The 23,513-nt window shown below is 38.4% G+C and overlaps 1 protein-coding gene across 3 annotated transcripts in view; it reads left to right on the top strand.

The window, feature by feature from the left end:
* phkb (phosphorylase kinase, beta) overlaps nt 1-23,184 on the top strand; it is a 60,252-nt gene extending 37,068 nt beyond the window's left edge. For 2 of the 3 annotated variants that reach the window (XM_056756810.1, XM_056756796.1), the window contains 17 exons: nt 8,346-8,401; nt 9,927-10,020; nt 13,017-13,100; nt 14,271-14,375; nt 14,649-14,731; nt 14,808-14,898; nt 15,043-15,101; nt 15,237-15,399; nt 15,485-15,566; nt 16,104-16,161; nt 17,895-17,985; nt 19,713-19,915; nt 20,008-20,142; nt 21,161-21,290; nt 21,437-21,544; nt 21,660-21,800; nt 21,890-23,184. In XM_056756810.1, coding sequence (XP_056612788.1) covers nt 8,346-8,401; nt 9,927-10,020; nt 13,017-13,100; nt 14,271-14,375; nt 14,649-14,731; nt 14,808-14,898; nt 15,043-15,101; nt 15,237-15,399; nt 15,485-15,566; nt 16,104-16,161; nt 17,895-17,985; nt 19,713-19,915; nt 20,008-20,142; nt 21,161-21,290; nt 21,437-21,544; nt 21,660-21,800; nt 21,890-22,027 — 1,821 coding nt within the window. In that variant the 3' untranslated portion in view covers nt 22,028-23,184. Of the gene's footprint in view, nt 1-8,345; nt 8,402-9,926; nt 10,021-13,016; nt 13,101-14,270; nt 14,376-14,648; nt 14,732-14,807; nt 14,899-15,042; nt 15,102-15,236; nt 15,400-15,484; nt 15,567-16,103; nt 16,162-16,898; nt 16,990-17,894; nt 17,986-19,712; nt 19,916-20,007; nt 20,143-21,160; nt 21,291-21,436; nt 21,545-21,659; nt 21,801-21,889 lie in introns of all 3 variants that reach the window. The other variant, XM_056756803.1, reaches the window with a different exon arrangement.
* Nucleotides 23,185-23,513: the final 329 nt, after the last annotated feature.

Here is a 23,513-nt window from a genome sequence, read left to right as displayed (position 1 = left end):
GTCCATTCAAATTTGATCCATCAGTTCCCTAATGCCATTTCAACAATATAGTCATTTAAGTGCAAGTCTACCTCATGAGGATGTAACGGGAGTTTTTGAGGGTCATGCCGTTCATTATTCATGAGTGCTGTTTTGGACCCTGCTGCTCTAAAGAAGGGCGCACTGCTTATTGCGCAATAATGCGCTGCATGCTTGTCTTTTTGGTTTTGCATCAAGGGTGCAATGACTGAAGGGCACGTGGCTTTGGCTGCTGTTTGTTAGCATAGTGTGGGTGCACGTGTGTTTGTGGATGATGAGGCAATGTAAAGTGTCAGCTAAAGTTTGTTTAAATGTTACGGCCTGTCTTTGAGCATTATTATGTGAAAACTCATGCTATACATGATTGAAAAAGAATGGCAGAATTTTTTGCAGACGTTTTTCTTTTATGCAGACGAAGTTTCTGAAGCTCCTGAAGCAGAAAGCATTCAATTAAACTATACAACTGCTTGGAACTGTGAAACGTCGTGTGGCAAACGATTGACTTCAGATTCTTTCAAATTCTCTTTCTCTGTTCGATGTAATTTTAACAGCTGATTTAGAACATCATGCAAGTGAGCAAATACTGCTAGCTTTTTCTGTCCTTTTAAAGTCTCACGTACTTTCTTTCCATTGTGCGGGCAGATCTTCATGCTGAACCATGTCCTTGTGTAGAGATTAGACAGGCCTTTTCTCCTGATTGATGGATGTTCCCTGTTTCAACAAAGCACAGATGGAGCTCTGTTTAAATTTAGAAGCGATTGTTCAGCAGAGCAGCCAAGGTGCAGGAAGCAGTCACATCTCTTTGCCTTTTAAACACTGCGAACAGCTTCAGAATCCTTCTCTCGCTCACATACACGTGTTTGGGGGATGATGCCTTTTTGCAGCTACTTTGCTGTAGCTGTAGCACTTTGATTCATATTTAATTTGATGCATTAAGACAAATGTATTCCAACACAGTCCCATTGCTCTTGTTGGCTGTATGTTTTACTGTGAAAAGAGAAGTTCTTGCTGCGATACTTGGTATATAAAGTGATTGTTCAGGGTTTGAGTACAAGACTGTGGGGATTGGACGCTGAGTACCTTTAACTGGTTCCACATGAAATCTACTGTCTCTCTAGGCTGAGTCACATCAGAAACACCCTGAAGGACTGAGAACACACACTACAAATAAATACATTAGTGGCAGTGAGCTCAGGAGCCATATGGCATGTGACATGAATTTAGCTGTCACAGGGTCTTTGTACGATGACACGAAACTTGTAAATACATGCTTTACATTGTGTTACTAAACGCATGACAAAAAGCAATGTAGATTCTCTCTCTGACGGAGTACAAAGCTACAGAAGATGAAGTGAGGACATTTATTAAAATGAAGTCTACCATTTGAATTGGACAGAAATGAGGCAAAACCAAACAAGTTTGCTTTAAATCTATTACTTTATTACTTGCTTCAAATGATGTCAACAGATTTGTGTGAATTGTGAACATCTCAGTTTTGGGGCATAGTAACTATGAAAATTCAAGATGCACAGATATATCGTCCAATAATCGATATCGGTCGATGAAAGCAATTTTCGACACAATCTGATGTCGGCTGATAGTTTAAAAACAGGCGATGATCAGGGCAGATATATACTTTCAATCAAAAGAAGACAGGAAAATGCAATAATCGATTATCGGTATCGGTGGAGAAATTAAGTATCTGTGCATCTCTGTTCTAATGAAAATATTTGTGTCAGGGAGGTCCTTAATAATATATTTTCAAAAGGGACTGTGTGTGTGTGTGTGTGTGTGTGTGAGAGAGAGAGAGAGAGAGAGAGAGAGCGAGCAGGTGTTCACTGAGCCCTGAAAAGGTTAATAGAAAATTTCCAATGGCCGTCACACTACACACATTCAAACATGTACATACACTCTAGGAATTCCAAAAGCACCCCAGTTGTCCACCTCCATTGTGAGAGGCACAAACAAAGCACTTCAGATTGCAGGAGAAAGCAAGAGAGTGATGACAAGTTGAAAATATTACAGAGAGAGAAAGGATGCAGAGCGTTTGAGCAGACAGTGAAGGGATTGCATGCTCATGACTTTGCAGGAACATATTTGTTGATGCCGCTGAAAGTCATTTCTCAAAATTCTGACTGATGTATTGGAAGTTGATCTCTGACAGCCAGCAAAGGGGATGAATATTGTAAGATATCCCTCATGTGTCACTCAATCAGTTATTATACCTCCAGACTTTATAATAAAATTCAGTCTCGCTCTCTTTTTATACTCATCTTTTGGTTGTATATGCTTGCTCTTTCTCTCGCTCAGAAACTGTTTAAGTTTCGTATTGGTTTAGGGCAGGTGACATCTGTGCATAACAATTCCCTGTGGTTTTCTGTGTGGCCGGGCGCGTTTCTGTGTGTAATGCTGCTGTTTAAGGCAGGACATGCATGATCATCCCCGATTACGTCCACCCACACACTGCAAAATGGCCTGTGTTTACTGTAAAGATGCTGTTATGCTCCTGCAATTCTTCACAAAGTACCAGGACAAGAGGCCAGTGATGTCTTAAAGGAGGCATGAATTAAAATCACAGTTTTAACCCGAGCTTTTGTAATATAAGAGGGAATCGTATTCATGCGAACATCATGTAAGTGTCAGAACTGAAAACGCCCTTGTTTCTGAGATTACATCTGCTATTGACACCAGGCCCAGCGAACGCCAGGTTCTGGAATGCACCTATCTATGACGACATTGATAGGTTGAACACCGCTTTCACAGAAAGAATATCAACAACTACTTCTCTAGCTCCACCCACTGGTTCACGCATGACAATTCGTAAGTAACACGATAAGTGGCGCAGAACTAGATTGAGCGAGCAAGCAATAAACAAACATGCCCTTATAGATAGCTAAATATTGTGCCATCCCTGGTTGTGGAAAAATTTAGTTGCCGCATAACCTTCCTTCGGATTCCGACATTAGTAATGCGTGGTTAAAGTTTATTTTTAAAGACGTTTCAACCCAGGTGGGAAAAACATGGAGCGTTTGTTCGTTTCATTTCTCCGTGGATTCCTTCGTGAACAAGGCACTGGATTTGTGGAGACTCAAAGCAGTGCTGTGCCTTCAATATTGTATCCGATAGGAATGGCGCAGCAATCTTATGTGAGTAAAACATTTTGGTCACACTTTATTTTAAGGTCCAATTCTCTGTATTAAAAAACCATTAACTATGACTTTTGCCTTTTATTTAGTAAACTACTAATTTGTTGCTTATTAATAGTTAGTAAGGTAGTTGTTGTCTTTAGGTATTAGGTAGGATTAGTGCTTTAGAAGTACTTATAAAAAAGCCAATATGCTAAAAATAGGCATCTAATTAGCAACTAGTTTATAGTGAGAATTGATCCCTATACTAAAGTGTTACCAACATTTGTGTACTTTGCGTCACTTTTGCTTTGTTAGAGATCGCTTGATGTGCCCTGAGCACAATTCGCAGGTGAATAATATTACCTGGGGACCTCTAGTCATTTGTATTTATTGCACAGGTTGTCTGTGATCTAAAGCTTGTGCGAATCGGCAACGAATCATTTTTCAAGGTTTTATCCACTGTTTGCGAACAATGGAGGCTGTTTTGAAGTGTTTTGGTTTTTCTTTTGGGTGCTGGGTGATATCCATAAGTTACCTGGAGTCTCCCGTTTGTTTATTTATCATAGAAACTCTCGTAACATTTGATACCTGCAGTCGCGGTGATCTTTTGTCCGGTTCGGGATCACTAGTTTAAATGCTGACAGATACTTTCATATATCATTAAACGCAATACAACTATAGGCTATACAAACTAAACCCTTGCCATCACTTCCGGGAAATAAGTCAGTAAATTTGAGTCAAATCATCCCGTTCAAATACGTCACATATAATACTGATGTGGGGAGGTAATTTATAAATCCCAGGAGGTCTCCAAATAATACTAATGACGTGCGAAAACTGTGAATGGTGCTAATGTGTAACCTATCGTTACTTCTATATCCAAATTCAAAGAAGGCTCCAACTACACAAACTGCTATCCAATCAAAGCAGTGGGCATTTACTTATAAAGTCTTCAATGCGGCACGCCCATTGTGACAGTACAAGAAGGATTAGCTTCAAAGTTATTCCTCAAAAGGGATCGAGACCAACTGAAAGAGACAAAACTGCCGATGTGAGTAATATTTATCAACAGTCTGAACTGATGTAAATGTACCGTATACATAGGAGGAGAACGTAAGCATATGATAGCAAAGTGAGCTAAGTCAGTCACGGGCTTATACGAACATTCAAAGCCAGTGTTAAACTTGCTGTATATAAGTGCAGATGGACACTTGGAGTTTAGCTGTATGAATGTTAATACATTATGTGTGTTAATATGTTTAGCAGCAGCAAGCTGTTTGTTTTCTTAATGAACGGGGGCTAACACTGAAGGTTAGTTTTGTTTTAAACGTCTCAAATCATTCGTGCTTAGGCTAAAAAATCATTCACAGCTTACTAGTTATGCTTTCACGTAGTGTGTGTAACGTTATATGTTTGATAGTACCGTTAAGTTTCTTGCTAAGACCGATTGATTTGCTTTATTACACGCCAGTTTAACATCAAGGGGAAGGGATTTCTTTTGTGCTGAATTTATGCACATTTTTTACTTTCATTAACTTTCATTAATTCAATATCTTCATAAGGGACATATCTTCTTGAAAAAAAAACAATACTACGCACATCTTGGAAGTACTGGGGGACTGGGGGTGAGTGAATAAACATCAATTTCATTGCTGGAATTTTAATTAGGGAATATGAAATACAATTGAAAAGACACCCTTTTAATTAAATATCACAAATAGGTATATACTGCATGCAATATTTGTGTGCATGCTTTAATAGATGACCTGTAAGTAAAAGCAACAAAACCAGTATAAAGGAACAGAATGTAATAAATAACGGAAATACAAAATAACAAGAAATGATAATATGGATACTTGCCCACATCCTATTTATACTTTCAGAATCTGAAGTCCCTTAAAGAAAAGTAGTTAAAGACCCCTGCCTTAAGACATCAATCAATTGATTCCCTGAAGGGATAGTTAACCCCAAAATTTTAATTCTTTACTTGCCCTCTTGTAATTTCAAACCTATATGGCTTTCCTTCCTGTTGGACTGTTGCTCCATTGACTTGCATTGGTTTTGTGACCATACAATAGGAGTGAATGAGTACAATCGTTGTTCGCACACACATGGGAACAGAATCTCTCCGTCCAGTTCACTCATAACTCATAACTTATTTTGGACAGAGGTATTGTATATAACAAGAGTCCAAAAACACTCAGGTTCTCCTGCAGTGCAGATCTACAGTTCTCAGTAATATGCCTGTTTATCTTCTCTCACCCCACACGCTGCATCTTTATGAGAACTACATCACACATACTGAGGCTTTCACCAGCCTTGGTTTAATATAAATTGATTTTTTTCTCCTTGTCATAAGGATTGCCGGCCATATCTAATATGGTGTCCGTCCGGAGAGGGGTGATGTGTATCGAATTCGCAGCAAGCCTTTGTTCACAATTATGCTCCCACCTTCTCCAAAGTCCAATCCCCAACCTTTTCAATTTCTTTAAGGTGGTTGTGGTCAGACTTGAGCTGTTGCATAGGGAGCCCCCTCACTCCATTATAAGATGTGGAATGAAGTCTAAAAGTAAGCAGTTTTTCCATTCTGTTAGTAAAGTGTTTTTGAATATCATCACTTTTTCTCCTCATCTCTCAGCCTGACTGGGTGCTTTATCAACCTAAAATGCTAACGGTTTCTAAACTCGGCAGCTCCCAGGGTTTAATGCCTAGAACAATCTCACTGCATCAACACAACAAATTCTTAAAATGTTGAGACTTAAAGGAGCATGAGATGTTTATAAAAGCAGCAGTTCATATCAGTTAATGGTTTTGCCTTTTGGCGGAAGAGCATTTGACTAGCTCATTGAAATGAGAATGTGTTATCCGGTATCTGCCAGATGTCTCTATTCATCTGCAAGAGGCAGTCGATTAAGTTAGCATTGATTTATCACAAGAGTGGATTTTGGGGGAAAGGGCTTATATGAGGTTGAATAGATTGCCACATGACCAGTGTCGGTGCAGGAGTTGTGTGTTTAGTTTCCCGTTCCCCGGTGGTCATAGCTGCTATATTCTGTGTAAATGAAAAGCACTCAGTTGTTTATTTTTAATAACAAAACATGGTCTGAACAGCCTGACCTCAATATTGTATATTATTTGCCTCAAGAGTAATAACATTTTAATAGCTTGTACTTTCAATTAGCTTTTCCACCTTTGTTAAATTCTTACAAGCTGTTGTTAGAAGGGACGGGGTATAGTCTGTTTAATCTTGATACTGTATGTATTGAATGATGTATTGAATAAAAACGTTACTGTGTAGACATGATTGTGTCACGATCCCCCACGATTCCTGAACAATGTAAACAATAACATATGTGGTATCTTCAACATTGCTTAGTTTGATTAAAAGGTCCAAAACATCATTAACTTCTATCTTAACCAGTGCGAGACAGAACTGCTATTATCGTGTTTGGGTAAACAATTTAAAAACAGTTGCAGCTTTTTGGTTTCGCTAGTGGCACGTGAATGATACGCTTACCCGGTTTTTCTCACTCCCAATTGTTTCGATCTGCCGTTCATGTGTGGCTTTTTAAACTTTTAAGCTGCACAGTTGACACTTTTTGAAGACTTGTGCACCTGTTAAGTTAAACCTGAGATTCACAACCCTCCCACATGGGTGACTTCAAGCTGCTTCCATCCACCTGAACAAAATTGTGGCCTCCTTGGCAGCGTTCTTACTGAGCAAAATAGCAGTCTAGTGTCTGTTGATCAACTCTTGCGATGACTCACCATGCTGCTCCCACAAAATGCCAAATGGCAGCGCCAATATATCATTTAACTCAAAGCTTGTAATTTGCCCTGTGCACCAAGCACTTATCTCTGCTGTTTCAGTAGAAGCAGACAAAAACACAGAGACAAACGGCCTGCTATACACACATTTACTATCTACCTGCTCTGACTGATAGATCTGTCTTTCTTGACAATTGATGTTTCCAAGTCCATTTCGCCCAACGGGTGTGTCATTTCGAATCGGCTGATTGAAATGCGCTGGGGTTTTGAAGTGTGCAGGTGGTGGGTGGTTTAATGGAAGCTGGAAGTGTGGCGTGTGTCCTCTGTGTGTACTGTAGGTAGAGGGCTTTAGCCACAGATTGATATAACCCAACCTAAACCTTCAGCAATCACAGTCTCATTATATCAGAGAAATGACTACATCAACCCACTCAAACTGCTGTTATGAGCTAGCATAAAGAATCGGGTCTTGTCGACTCGATTTCATTCCCTCCCTCCACTAAATGTATTTACATGCAATTTGTTTCAGTGTTAAGCCCATTGCACATTGAGTCCGAAATTTGCCGAAGACACTCTGTTGAGCAGTTTGTCTGTTCAAGGCAACAGTAGAAATAACATGTTGAATTCCATGCGAGGGACCCCTGGGGTATGTGGATAAAAATAGCTCATTCTAAGATAATCAAAACATAAGCTTTATTATGTAAAGTCTTTAAAAACCTCAGAATACATTATTATGGATTTCTGTCAATAAATCCTCCAAAAAATTACGCGCTGGACATTTAAAGTAGTACCGCAAAATGAAAATTCTTTATTTATTCACCCTCATGTATGACTTTCTTACATCTGCAGAACATAAAATAAGATAGAATGCTGGCAACCAAACAACATTGTCCTCCATTGACCTTACTTTTATAGATAAAAAAACACTCAAGATATCTTTTGTTGTGTTCCACAGATGAAAGAATCATATACATGTTTTAAAAGGCATATGGGTAATACATTTTTTCATTAATTGGATGAACTACAGTATCTCATTAATACGAAAATTATATTTTATATATATATATATGTATATGTTAGGTATATATGTATATATGTATATATGTGTATGTGTATGTGTATGTGTATTTGTATATGTGTATGTGTATATGTATATGTATATGTATATGTATGTATATGTATATGTATATGTATATATACATATACATATACACACACACACACACACGTGGTCAATGAAGCTTGTTTTTCCCCTGTTACTTTCTGCAACCCAATGCAATTCCCAGATACCGAATGTTCAAACACCACTGGCTTTTCACTCCATTATGTGAGCTTGCAGACAATGGATTTTCCACTCTGTGCCCTTGCTTTTGAGTCCTCTCCTTTGAGACCACAAGTTTTCCAATATGTCTTCTTTCTTGCTTCCCACAGGGTCCCATCGAGAATGATGTGGTCATCCACGTGGCCCTGATAGCAGAGAGTCAAAGGTAAATACATTTGTCACATCTCTTTCTCTTTTTCTTCCTCTATTCTGGTCTAATTGATTCGTTAACACTAATTGTTGGACTGATCTATAGCCTTCATCTTTCAGCATTCTCATTTAAGGCATTTCTGGTGTGTTTAGCAGGTTATAAAGGTCGTATGGCCAGCTGGTCCCAGCCGGTCGCACTCTGCAATTCATTTAACATTGTTCACCCCAGCACTTAACCCACCTCTCCTCTCATTTACACCGCAAACCTTAATCAACACTTTCACTCAACCACCTTCAACGCTATCCTTTAAAGCAACGAGTTCCTCTTAACCTTCTCTGAAAGTTGAAACAACGTTGATTAAATATTATGGTTTGAAGGGATGGCTCACCCCAAAATTGAAATTTTGTCATCATTTACTCAACACAAAAGAAGATATTTTGAAGAATGTCGGTAACCAAACAACAGTGGTACCCATTGCCTTGCCTTGCATTGGTTTTGTGTCCATACAATAGAAGTGAATTGTTCGGTTACCAACATCTTTCAAAATATCTTCTTTTGTGTTCTGCAGAAGAAAGAAAGTCATACAGGTTTAAAAAGACAAGGGTGAGTAAATGATGACAGAACTTTAATTTTTGGTGGAACTGTCTCTTTAAGCTAGGGCACAGTTGTAAATTGCAATGACTACGTTTACATGGACAACAATAATCCTGATATTTACCCGATTAAGACAATTCTCTGATTAGGAATGTACCATGTAAACAGAGCTTTTTGATGACCTTAATCCGTATAAACTCTTAATCGTAGATAACACGAATCGAATTAAGTAGTGTGGCGTATTCCTATTTTAGTTGCATTAATAAAGTACAGTATAGACTTTTCATACACACATGGCAGTGGTTAACCGTTTGACGGCAAGCAAAAGAGCATGGGCTTGTTTATGGAACGGAAAGCGAAGATAATGTTAACAATTCTCAAAGAAATTGATATTGTGAAGTGCCTTCATGGCCGTGAGAGCAGGAATGGCTTTCTGCTGGGGACGTTGGATAGTGTCGCGTTGGGACGTAAAATGACGTATGACGTATGCCGTATAATTGATCTACATACTATAACATGTAAATCGGGAATATTCTTTAAGCAACTCATTAAACACCTTAATCATAATATTGTTTTACTCAGAATAAGGCAAAAAAATGTATTTGTAAACAAAGTCATTGTTGAAGTCATAGGTTGAAAGCATGCAAAAGTTGTAATTTAAATAATTGCGCCTCCAAACAGGATCACTAAGAAACTAGAAAAGTTGGTTAAGACAATCTTTGAACATAGGCTTAACAAACCTTTAAGAGACAGAGAGATCTTGTCAGGCCTTTGAAGCACAAAGAAGCCTACAAAGGGAATAAAAAAGTTGTAATCCTGTCAAATGATGAAACATCAAAAACATACTATCAAGGCTTGTGACCTCTGTTGGCTTCAGAGTGTTAAGAAATAATCATAATTTTTGCAGTAATGTTCCTATAGTCTCTGTCTTACTCTTGTGTTTTAGACTGCAGGTCTTCCTCAACACCTACGGTATCCAAACTCAGACCCCGCAGCAGGTGGAGCCCATTCAGATATGGCCCCAGAAAGAACTAGTGAAGGTACTGTATGTCTGGATATTCAACTAATCAATCAATCAAACAACAAGCAAATCTTTCAGCCACTGATCAATGGTTGTGACAGTCAGTCCATTAAATGATTGCTCGTTTATCAAGCGGTCACTCAGCCTGGACCGGCCAGCACATAACTCATGCCAGTCACTGAACTACTGGACCATTTTTCTATGCAATTGAACCTCAATAGAATAATTGATTGAATTAGTATTTCAAAATATGCCATAAATACACTTTAATGTTTTCTCTGATGTCTGTGATATACACTGCTTAACAAATTTACTACACAACCTAAAGGTTTACTGTGGAAGATTAAGGAGGATCTATTGACGGAAATGCAATATAATATGCATAACTATGTCTTCAGAGGTGTATAAAAGACCTTACATAATGAAGCGTTATGTTTTTAGTAGCTCAGAATGAGCTATTTCTTTCTACATACACAGCTTGTCTCCTTGCATGGAATTCACCTTGTTGTTTCTACGGTGGCCTTAAATGGACAAAGTGCTCTACAGAGCATGTTTCGTAATACCATATCTCTTTCGGCAAACTCCATAAACCAAAGTAGGGCCTAAAAAGTAGGGCTAGGTACTGTTTATAAATATCTTTTGGGAACTTGTTAGTAAAATATAAATGCATATTGATAATATGTCAGTGTTGACACCGTATCTGCCCAAAGTATGTTTATTTACTGACCATTCTGTTCTCACTAGAGGTCTTCACGGGTCCACTTAGAACTGAAAACCCGAGGTCTGACCCGAGTGGGTTCAGTTCTAAAAGATTCACGGGTGCCTCGGACACGGGTCATGTATAAAATTAGTGTCTTCGGATAAGGATTTCTTGCTGAATAGACCCAAGAAGACCCGAACTGTCCCGTACATAAACAGTGCGTCACTTGTGTGTGTGTTCAGTTGCCAACCCCCTCTTGCGACATCGCGTGGCTGGATGGTAGGCTAATTTACATTGAGCCAGACCTGGCAATCAAGAAAACTGGATAAAACTGCATCTTTATACTGATTTGCTTCTTTATCCTGATTTGCTTCTTTGGCAAATGGCGCAACAGAAAACTCAGGACAGAGTTGCCAATTGCAACAAGAGGAGCAATGGTTTATTTCCATATCAATTTCATTTTTATTGACCCATTTAGTTTTTAACATCCACTAGTTACATCTGAACCACGAATTCTGAAATCATAATAACACAAAATATAGACTAATGCGTAAATATTATTAAAATAAACTGAGCCGAACTGGTTACCAGACCACTGGGACTTGTTTCCGTAACCTCCAATGGTCAGGCTAGTGTACGGGGCTGCAGAAAGATACACGTCAAAGACGTTTACATTAGGTTCCCCAAAAAATTATGCTGCTCGGGTTGGGTCTTTATTCAAAAAGTTGTAATTTAAGCATGTCACGTTCTTATAAAAGTGATTCGGGTCATTTTGGTTTGGGTAAAGATCTTTGGACTTGAGAAGTTCTCATCCGCAATCTTAAACAGATTTCTCTACCAGCTGAGTTACATCAACACTTCATTTTAGTAGACTATATTTAGTTCTAATCATGTGCAAATGGTTTTCATGTGCTTTCTGTGTTAGTGCGTGTTATGGAGATTATTCACATGTTTGATCTTCGGTCCGTGGGTTTGTGAGTGGGTGGATTTATGACTGAAACGTGCCATGTACTGCTGTTAATATCATAGTAATAAACCCAGAACAGTATTTTTTTCTTAGATTGTGCTCTCTCTTCGGTCAGTTCTGTGCATGTACATGTGGATGCCAACTCCAAACAGAGCGTGCGAACAGAAAGTGCATTAGAGAGAGTGATAGTTTGCTCAGTATGCCTGTGTAATTCTCTGTAAGGATGCTTATTCAGTGGCTGACCTATTAGCGGCGGCTGGTGCTCTGCATAGCACTGCATGCTTTCATTTACATCTGCTGCACGACTGCATTGAATGCCATCGATCCATAAGAGCAAAACAATGATGTACGGTAAAAAACGGCATCAGTAAAAAAGCTGGCCACAAGCATGTTTTTAAATCCTAGGTAAGTTGATTAAGCGTCTTTATGCGATCACTCGGTGCTTTTGATGTCGTGAGTTAGATGGTGAATAAATCCAATGGTTCACAGTATTAACAAGGATCAAACGTGTCGGGCTTTGTCTTCTGAGCTCTTTGAGAAATGTGGCTTTAGAAAGAAGCTTTACCTGAGGACGTTTGTTTGTACGCCTCTTTTCTTTCTAAATTCTTTAGCTTGACATTGTCGATTAATCGGAGAACTAGAACAGATAAGAGTATGTGTCGCAGGTAGACGTGCTGTCTCTGATCCATGAGGTACTGCGAGATGAGTTTTTTGCATTACTCTGTTTATTAAAGAGGTTTGTTTCAACATCAGCGCATCGGCTTCACGGACCTTCTTGATGTGCTATACAGGCTTTAACACGTGTGACATTCGCAGGTTTCGTGTCAGGCATGTTGAGCTCCCGATTAGAGGGAGGGCAATGTGAATTCAGTTGTGTCTTCCCCCTCATTGCTATTCTGCACACAAATTTAGCACGGTACAGAGATGCACACAGTGCAAAAGAGTTTGCACAAAGCTCTCTGCAAAATGTTCATTTCCACAACAGGATTCGGTCTAAATGAGCCGCTATATTCATCTTTTGCAAATGAATAGGCGTTGCGTTCTTTCTTCTCAGCAGGGGCTTATTGTTCTCTGGTATTTTTTGTCATGAGTATTATTCAGAGAATGTCAAACTGCAGGAGGGCAAAGCGAAATAGAGCACCATCTAATGCTTGAAAAGTGTCAGCACATGCAGAATTGTCTGCTTTGAATGTTTTCTGTATAGGTTGTGGGTTAGGGTTAGTCGATATATGTAATCATAAAACCTAAAACACTTGTAAAGTTGTGTATATACTGTATAAAAAAAGGCAAGATTCACTGCATGTCCCATTAAAGCTAAGCATGTAATTGTATTTGTGTGTTTTTGCAGGCATATCGCTTCCTCGCCATAAATAAGAAACTTGGTTTAAGTGGAAGACCAGAAAGACCTGTTGGTTGCATTGGCACTTGCAAGGTAAACTTGTTCTTTGTATTTTCACAATCTCTACTGACAGGAAATGCAAACATCTTATAATTTAGTCCTGTTCAGTACTATTCCTTGTGGTTTATCCTCATAAGGCTTTAAGTTAAACAATTACTACAATTATTTAATATTTGTCTAGCTCTCTTTATCAAGACACAATCGGGACAAGTGTGGTTGAAGTCTTTGCTCTGAGATCTAGTGGACTGACTTGAAGCTTAAAATACATTTATACGTATAGCTAGATAGCTGCAAAAAATTAAGAGACCATAACAATTTTATATTTAATCGGCACTTCTACTGTAGATCTGTCGTTGCCATTATAGTCCAGTGTCTGTTGAAATTCAACAAAATCAAACCTCAAGAGGGACAAAGTCATCCAATAGCAATGTGAAAGACTGACAGCATGACAACTGTGATACAAATTGTGGTTTTCATGTTGTATTGCTTAAAATTAAATATGAACTTGTTTTTTGGCAGTTTTTGAGGTCTGAAAAAATACAAAGCATATTTTTTTAGTTTGACCTTTTCCTCTCGTTTACATTTTCTGCTAATAGAAACATATTTTATTTGAAATTTGGGAGAAATATTGTTTGTAGTTTACAGAATAAAACATAGATAATAATTTTACCTAAACACATACATATAAATAGTAAATTCAGAAAAACTGGAAACAATTTTTAAACGGTCCCTTAATTTTTCAGTACTGTATGTTTATACACTTAGTATACATATGTATAAACAGTATATTGACCATTTTGGAAGATTTTCACAACTGTGGTCTAGAAGTAATTTACTGTACATATGTGAAATAAAAAACTTGAAACGCTCTATAAAGCATAAAATAGTGATGGAACAACTTAATGAGTGTTATAAAATTACAAACACATTTTAATTTATGCTCAGCTTGCGTTTGACATTATTGATGCCAACATTTTGGGAATATTGAAAGAGACTCCTGAGAACTCTCTATATTTAAAGATTTTATCATGTTAGCCATATACCAAAATGTTTCTAGACTTTCTTGTACACACTGACATGGAAAGTGTGAACATGTTTTTGTGTTTGTATTTTTAAAAGGAATGGGATGTGTTTTATTACCTGGTGTAAAGTATTGTTAGAGCTTTCAGTCATATACGTGTGGGTCTTTTCTCTTATCCTCAGATTTATCGTATTCTTGGAAAGACAGTGGTCTGCTATCCAATTGTATTCGATCTCAGCGACTTCTACTTGTCCCAGGATGTCATGCTTTTGATCGATGATATAAAGGTAAGATGGGTGATGTCACACCTCGCTGGTCCCTCAGATGAAGCAGGAAAAGGGCTCGCTTTATGTCCTGCACTTTGTCTTTCTTTCTATATAAAGAATCAAATTTAGGCCAGAAAATGGTCAATGAACAGGAATCCCTTCCCATAAATCACCATTCTCAGCCTCCTGCAAAGTTACAAAGCATTTCCAAACTTTTAACCTGGACTGTGTGTATGTTCCCACACCGATTCACATCACTTTTCATGTGTGGTTGTGTTTACTTGTGTTTTACAGAACGCCTTGCAGTTTATTAAGCAATGCTGGAAGATGTCGGGACGACCTCTTTTCTTGGCGCTCATCAGAGAGGACAACATCAAGTAAGAGTTTATCTCCGACTCAACCACACAATCTCGCTTTTTTTAAATGAAAGTAATGTCATCTCTCGCTTGCTAGGGGGAGCCGATTCAACCCCATTCTGGACATGCTGGCATCATTTAAGAAAGGAAACATTGGTGGCGTTAAAGTTCATGTGGATCGTCTTCAGGTTTGCGACTCTTATATGCCACACATCTTTGTAGACATGATAAACCGTCAGCTCTAAGCATTTATGCATAGCTGTTTACAGGATATTCAATAGCATTACTGCACCATAAATCTGACTTCATGACTCTCTGTGAAAACTGCTTAGACACTGATCTCAGGCGCTGTGGTGGAGCAACTTGATTTCCTACGTGTCAATGAAGCAGAGTAAGAATAAGCAGCCATTTATTCTCAGTTTTTCCTCAATCAATGTATATTTCAAGACAATATAAAGATTCCACAATTTCATTTTTGCGTCCCCATGCCATTTTATAGTCTGTTTTTTCATCTGGCTTTCTGTAGAATCCCAGAGTTCAAGAGCTTTGAGGAGCTGGAGTTGCCCAAGCATTCGAAGGTGAAGCGTCAAACCAGCACACCAAACGCTTTGGACCTGGAACAGCAGCCCGAGATCAACATAGAGGAGTGGATCCATAAACCAACATTTGAGATTATACAGAAATTCCATGTGAGTTTAATAAACAAATGTGTGAATTTGAGTTGAATATACTGTATGTGCTCTTATACAACCTCAAAACATATTCTGTTATTAGGACTGTGACTGTTTGGCCACTCAGGCCCAGTTGGCCAGCATTCTCTTTAAGAAAGAAGGTCCTGACTTCTTCGATAAAAATGGTATGTAGATTAGTATCTTACAAAGTACTCTTAATCATAAAGCATGGATATTTATTTTAAGAAGCTCTAGTTCTCTTCCTCTGTGATGGCAGGTCTTTTTTGTTAATGACTAATTGTTTAAGTCCAGAGTGTTTTAGGGCTGTTAAAATGGTTTGCATTTTAAAGAGCCACAGGACACCTCTCGCTGCATAAAATGTCCACAGCTGTAATCCATTTAGTGCCTTCGTGGTTTAGCTATTTAGTTTGGAAATGCAACTCACACCCTTGTCATGGTCTGCTATTTAAAAGTGTAATTCTTTACTGTGTAACTTTTAGCTCCTAAACGGACCGCTTTAACAAACCATAGCGAGATTAAATATGCGTCTGTGTGGTTTTACTTGTCATGCCAGTGACTGAGCCAGTTGTTGCGTTCCTCATATCTTCGGGCCTTAAGGCTTCAGGCATGCTGTTTCTTACATAGTCAACCAGGGCTGAAAGTATTAATTTGTTATGGTGAATGTGCCATATTTAACCAGGCTGATCCTTCTTTATGTCCAGAGAATCTCAAGGATGAGATGGAGAGAATTTACAGAAGAGCTGGGAGCAGGAAACTTTGGTAAGAGTTTCACTTTCTCCATCACAAAGTATTTGAACACTGTTGTACATGTTTTGGTTATTTTCTCATTAGAAAAATTAGATTTTGGTACTAACTAGAGATGGGCACAAGTTAGTTTGTAAGTTACAGGAACAGTTACGAAAGCAAAATAATTGTGTAAATTGTGTAATGTTATTATTTCGAAATATTTCACACGCATTGAATTTTGGTAACAATAAACAAAGGGTCTTAAAGGGGCCATATTTGTGATACCGTATAGTTCAATTTGTCAGACAGCAATTTGCATCTAAATACTCTTTGAGCTTATTTTGTTTGTACCAGATTCATTCTTTACCGCACATCATCTTAAAAACACAATGCTACAGATGTAAGATGCCGAACCCCCCAAAACATCTGTCAGGATTTTTTCTATTTTTGTGTTTGCTCCTAAGAGATACAAACAAGATTTTTAACTTAACACACATTTTTTAAAAAGAAAAAATTCACTTGAGTGGACATCTGAAGAGGATGATGCACTAGTGTGCCATCAAAACCCATGCATGCACAAGAATTGGCTTTTTAGAAGCGGTCCACTATATCGGACTATATGCGTCAAAGAGTTAATGATTATGTAAAATGATGCCCATCACTAGTAAAGGCGAACTTTTTGTCTGTTTTTGAATTTGTACATTTCTAATGTTCTATAAAACTAAACAAACTATGCGCATATACTTTTAAACACGCACCACCTCCTGTAGGCTGGCGGTGCGTAGTGCTGCGGCCGTCATCCAGAAGTTTGCTGGTTCTATAGCACCTCATATTACCACTATGTTGGTCCATGGGAAGCAGGTAACTGGCTGGCGGGGCACATGATCTTTGCATGTGTGATACAAATGCTGACACTGTGCCGGAGGATGTGTTAACTCATGAGCACGCTACCCACATCCTTTATTTTCCTTTAGCTTATTATTTACCCCCGCTTTGTCACGTAAGTCTGTTCATCTGATCATGCTTAGAAAACCATGCAGCTCTCTTGTTTTTCTTTTTAATTTTACCTATGTTTTTTATAGGAAGTAGAACAGATTTTTTATTCCCAGTGGCATAGACTGATACCTCTTAGCTGCGGTTACCAATGAAACAATATTTAGTCGCATTAACATAAACTTTATTAAAGAAATCCATAATGTAAACATGAAATTGGTGAACATAAAATGTTATTTTGGAGGTGAAATAAAGGAAGATATGTAATCATTTTAATTCAGGGTCAACATGAAGTCAGCAGTATTACGCTTGAATAGCTTCAGTAGTGTGCAGCCTCGTCACTTTAAGATGCAAAGGGTCAGAGTTTGTAATATTAATGATTTTGAATTCTACAGGAAGGCAAACTTTTTGAAATATGGAGCACCTCATCTATTCAAAGAGCATCGTGCTGCATTAGATTTAGACTACCTGAAGGTGAAATATTTCTGTTGAACAAGCCGTGATAAAACAAAAAAAGAGTTTTGGGAGTTCACAAGTTTTCATTTACAGTACCTTTATGCATTTGGCAGTCCAGAGTGACTTCACAAAAAGCGACAACGCAATAAATCTATAAATTTACTATCCGTATGCGTGTCCCCACCTTTGTGTTTCTGTATCTCAACTGGTAGAGCATTAGCAAAACAAAGTAAAAGACGTTTCTGGCTTCTCTGAGATGGATAAGTGAGAATACCTCTCTTGTGTTTTTTTGTATTGTTTTGTGTTGTGTTCACCAGGTCCGTTGTGCGCCTTGCTGCCAGTCTCTTAACTAAACTAGTGGACAGCCTTGCCCCCAGCATTACTAGCATTTTAGTGCATGGCAAGCAGGTAAGTGACAAACAGGGCCCTTATCAACAAGTAAAATATGATCAAAGACCAGTAAATCCACAATTTCCCACAGACATTTTAATGTTCACTGATTATCATACTGTTAAAATTTGTCATGACACTTCACATCAGTGCTGGTGATGGACTCATCTTCCACTGCTCTCTTATTTGTCGCTTAGTTGCTTTTTTCAGCTTTTTCCCAGTATTGTTGCAACCATCCCATTGCTCAAGCTTTACATTTTAAGTCTGCGTACATTTACATTTCACTTGCTTTGTGTTAATACGAACATTTTGTGTGGTGTGGTGTGCTGTGTTTGTTTAATGAACTACCATAGCTTCCCAACCTAGGTCTTCTGAGCCCCTGGTGGTTGTGATGTGATTCATCAGACTAGAGCACTAGCAGTGAATCTGCATATAAATTGCATCCTAGGGGCCTAATGTTATGGGCAAGATAAATGAGTACATTTGGGTTTGAAAATGGGTCATTCCTTGCATACAAGAGCAGTTTGGGCTGACCTGCATGTTGAAATAGTAGTTTTTCCCCTACTTGATAGAAAGGGAAGATGGCCTTCTTTGCGCAGTCCCAGTTATTTGTATAAATGAAGCTCCCTGCAATTGACTTAAATACACAAGAAATATATTGTCTATGAGTGTCTCCTGGGGGTTTTTAAATAGAGACAACAGCAGAAGCAAGCCAACACATATAGTGTGCGACCCAGAAAATACAGTACGTGGCCAAAAATGTGTTGACACTTCTATCTAGTAAACTGGTCTGTCTAGGCTACTTGATTTCAGGAAAAAAAAAACGAATGCTTAAACATACACTGAATGTCTTGAGAATGTCAGTTTCCAACCTTGTAATAGTTGGGATGGAACTCTTTTTTTTTTGTTTCTGCATGATATTGTGAGGTTCATAAAGAAATTGATTCCTTTTAACACCTTTAGGATAAATTTTGAACTGAGACCGTAAGTCAGGATCCATCCCCAAAAGCGAATTCCTACAACTTTTATTAAGTATTAAATCAGAATCAGAATCGTTTATTGCCAAGAACAATGACTTCACATTAGAAGGCTGGTGCATACAGTTAGAAAAGCATACAGACTTAAAAAAGACAGAAAAATATAAATATATACACCATATAAAATAAAACAATATTCAATAAAACAAATGAAAGAATCACAGGTATTTCTTTTTAATTATTTGAATTGTCAGCTGGATATTTTTAGAGGGGCCCGAGATGCCCCCCTATCCCCCCAGACCCAACCCTGCTGAAACCAACTCTTTATTATAGACTATGGTTTTGAATTCGATGTCCCTTCAATAAGTTCATACATTATCTGTTTGAGGGGTTACTCACTTTGGCCATATAATGTATTTAGACACAAAAATCTCACCTAAAAATATTGCATAGATCACAACAGTAAAAGGGATCTGCGAACCAATGAAGTCTTTGTTTCAGCAATTTTTTCAATAACTTTGAAATTAAAGTTTGAATTAACTATCTGGTCCCAAGATCATTTTTAGCGTATATCTGGCGTCTCGTAACACGGTTTACACATATGTGCTCAGTGTGTACAGTAGTTTATGGACATATTTCTAACATTTGTCAACCCACAGCAGACCCCTTTTTAAGAAATGCTAAATTGAAAAGGGTTATTCTTTACAGAGAAAATAATTAATTGAAATCAACCATTGTGATGAGATTAAGCAGAATTTCTTTTGCCAGGTGACTCTTGGACTATTCGGGCATGAGGAGATCGTGATATCTAACCCCCTGTCTCCAGGGGTCATTAAAGACATCATCTACAGGAAGTGCAGCCCTCATGGCGAGCGAGAGGCCGTGCTGCAACAAGAGCTTGTCATCCACATCGGCTGGATTATCTCCAACAACCCAGAACTCTTCAGTGGCATGCTGAAGATCCGTGTGGGGTATGGCATGACATGTGCTCTGTAAATGAAACCTGTAGATTGACTTTATTTTGTGTACAAGTCATGTAAAGTATTGTATGTATTTTCATCAGGTGGATTGTTCAAGCCATGAAGCACGAGTTGAAGATTCGAGCTGGTGACATGCCTTCTCAGGACATCTACCAGATGTCCCCTAGTGATGTCAAACAGCTACTGCTGGATGTCCTCCAGCCTCAGCAGACTGGCAGGTGCAGGATGCCCACCATCTGTCTGTTACAGTAGAGACTGCCAAATCTGAAAAACCTGCTATGTCCAATCAGAACAATAGTATACTGTTTATTAAAGTTTGATTAATGTTGGTTTTTAACCGTGCTACTGAGGTTAAATATCTATTAACCCTTCATTTATCATTGAAATTCAGTAACAAATCCAGACCCTACATGACAGATGACATGAGAGTCACAATTGAGTGTATCACAAACGGTTACCATTCAAATCACACCTGTGTTGATGTCATGAAGTTAAAGGGGTCATGTATTTTCCACATTCCGTGCATGTTTGTATCTCCTCTTTGCCCCGCCTCTCTGAAACGTGTGGATTTTTAACAAAGCTCATCGCTCTGAAAAACGAGATGTGCTATGATTGGCCAATTAACCAGTGTGTAGTGATTGGTCAAATACTGCAAGCGTGTGAGGGAAATGTAACGCCTCTTACCATATTTGGAACATCATGTTCCAAAGCACTTGTACTGACAGATACTCCCATCTTACTTGCGTATAAATTTGGGCGGTCTCAGTCAAATCATTCCACGAAATCACGTAGATTTGTCGGGGTGTGGTTTCACAAGGTGTTCTAGGCAAGTCTGGGCGAGCATTCGCTTTAGATAGAATGCATCTTTTGTTTCCGACATTTGCAATTTTACGTGTCTTATACATGCATGGTCAACTTATAACACACCAAAGACACAGAAAAACACGTATTCGCGCCATATGACCTCTTTAAAGGCTAAAACATTTCTACTGAGTTGTAGAAAATCTGTTTTAAATCTTAAATCGGTCAGAATGACACACAACGACACAGAAGAAGAACATTATGAGAATGTACTAATGTTGTATTAGGTTAACACATTGTCAAGTGATGTAAAACGTCATGCCTTCAGATTATATTTTAATAGCTCATAAAGCACTCATGCAGAGCTATAGTTTCCAGGATGGCATTATTACTGCTGTTTGACAAATTCATTTTGATCTTTCTAACGTTCTTCAGGTCCTGGCTTAACAGGAGGCAGATTGATGGCTCTCTCAACCGAACCCCGCTTGGTTTCTATGATCGGGTTTGGCAAATCCTGGAGAGAACAAGTAATGGTATTACGGTTGGAGGAAATCATCTCCCTCAGGTAGTCTCCCTCCTTTGAATTCTTTATTGGAAAAGTAGGTGTATTAAATAACATTACATGTACCGTTATGTTGGAAAGGATCTCTTGTGGGAATATATTCATGTCATTAAATGAACACGTCCACGTCCGTTTCTCATTCTTTACAGCAACCTACACTATCAGATATGACCATGTACGAGATGAACTTTTCTCTATTGGTGGAGGACACACTCAAGAACATTGTTTTGCCTGAAAATAGGCAGATTATTGTGGAGGTTAGGCACAATATCTATTGCCATGTCCTAACAAAGCTTGAATTTGTAAAAAGTTTATTTGAAATGTTGTCTGCTATTTATCTCTAAATTTTATATTATTATGGGCTAAATACAGCTGTTGATGGTGGTGTCAATTGTGCTGGAAAGAAACCCAGAGCTGGAGTTTCAGGAGCCGGTGGATTTGGACCGGCTGGTTAAAGATGCATTTGCAGACTTTCAGAAAGACCAAAGCAGACTAGATGTTTCTGAGAAACAGGTGAGGGCCTTACAACCTGTACCCTACAGATTAAAATACCCCACTGTAAAGAATGACTAATAGTGTTTTGTAATTAATATTATTCACAGAAGAACATGGAGGCTTTCTACAACACACCAGCCCTGGGTAAAAAAGGTACATCCAGCTACCTGACTAAGGCAGTAATGATCCAGCTGCTTCAGGGAGAGGTGAAGCCCAGTAATGACGACCCGTGCTCAGTCAGCTAAAGCAGACCCAGTCTAACAGAATTATTTTTATCTACAAAATTTAGTGTATTAATATATTCATTTAGAGTTTTGACTTTCCATCTGTTTTGAAAACCCGAGAGTACAGCTTCACTTGGGAGCCTCATATAAGTATTAAAAACATAGTGTTCATTTCTTCCTATTTAATGGGCTGTGACATTTGAAATGCCCTAATGAGCATCACCATTGTGAACAGTTCATTAACAGGTCAGTGCACTGTTATAACATACCATAGGGATGAAGAACTGTTTTACTGAACTACTGTGGTCTGCATGTCATCATTTCTGCAGGTGGGTTATAGAGTCACACAAATGATGTCACATAAACAGAGTTTAAAGTAACAATATACTTAATGGTTGTTGTTATGTAGCATTTATGTGTTTCTTAACTTTATGTAGCTTGAATTTAATTCTAATGAGTTTATTTTAGAGCCTATGGCTCCTTGTTATTGTATCATGTGTCATTTGCTTATATGTTTATGTAAATTTTAATTCAAAATTGTGAGTGCACGACAGTAGTTTTTCAATCTATTACAGCACCGGTGCAACAAAACTATATTAAAAGAGAAAATAAATTGCATTAACTTGGAATGTGCAATTTCTTTCCTCTTTTTTGCCGTCTGCTGCGTTATAAAGCTCAATGCTTTGGCACTAATATAAAAGTGGCTTCTGTTGCATAGATCTTGTTATTGGGGAACATCTCAAGGGAGAAGCTCAGTAGAAATCTTGTTTGTTGGAGCGGGTGTGTCCGCGCACCGAGATGCTTATTTATTATGCTGGCCGCAGATATCAGCCTCCACTTATGACTGTGATCAGAAATCTCAACAGTTCTCTGGAGGAATGACTAGAGGAGCTGTGTCCAAAACACAAAATATATTAAACTTTGAGAGCATTTTTGGAGCTAGAAGAATGCGTCCTTCCCATGGGGCAAAACAGAAGCTTTGAATGCATGGCAATAGTACACAAGTTTATGGCTGAAGTTTGATTATCAAAATGAAATAACTGAAATGCATCACGTACAAGTGCGGAGAGCTGTTCTCATGATAATTATGTTCTCATAGGTTCATGTGAAAACTTCTGTAAGACGAGAGCTAAAGTGATTTCTCATGACACATTAAAGAATAAACACTTTCTATTGCATTTTGTTTCTCATTTGTGATATAAATCCATGCACCATTTCACCCAAAAGTACACATCCAAATGAATGTACACTTCGACACGATCATATCGTAAATCAAGCCGTCCACTAGAGAGAAGCAATAAAAACTAATGTTTTCTCTTAAAGATCCCTCATAAAAGTTAACAGGCCCAGTGTTGGAGCTGACAGTGCTGAAGGGCTTTCTAATGGGTAGTCTGTCTTTCCTGCGTGCACCTCTTTGTGCACACAAGGGTCACCTCATGATAGGATGCTGTTCACTCTTAACCACATTTTCTTGAGCCATGAACACTAAGGGATCATTCACCCAAAA

The sequence above is a fragment of the Triplophysa dalaica genome, chromosome 1 (genome assembly GCF_015846415.1).
Source record: "Triplophysa dalaica isolate WHDGS20190420 chromosome 1, ASM1584641v1, whole genome shotgun sequence".
Classification (NCBI taxonomy): domain Eukaryota; kingdom Metazoa; phylum Chordata; class Actinopteri; order Cypriniformes; family Nemacheilidae; genus Triplophysa; species Triplophysa dalaica.
The sequence above is the reverse complement of the archived record's forward strand: the minus strand, read 5'-3'. Positions and strand labels throughout refer to the sequence as shown.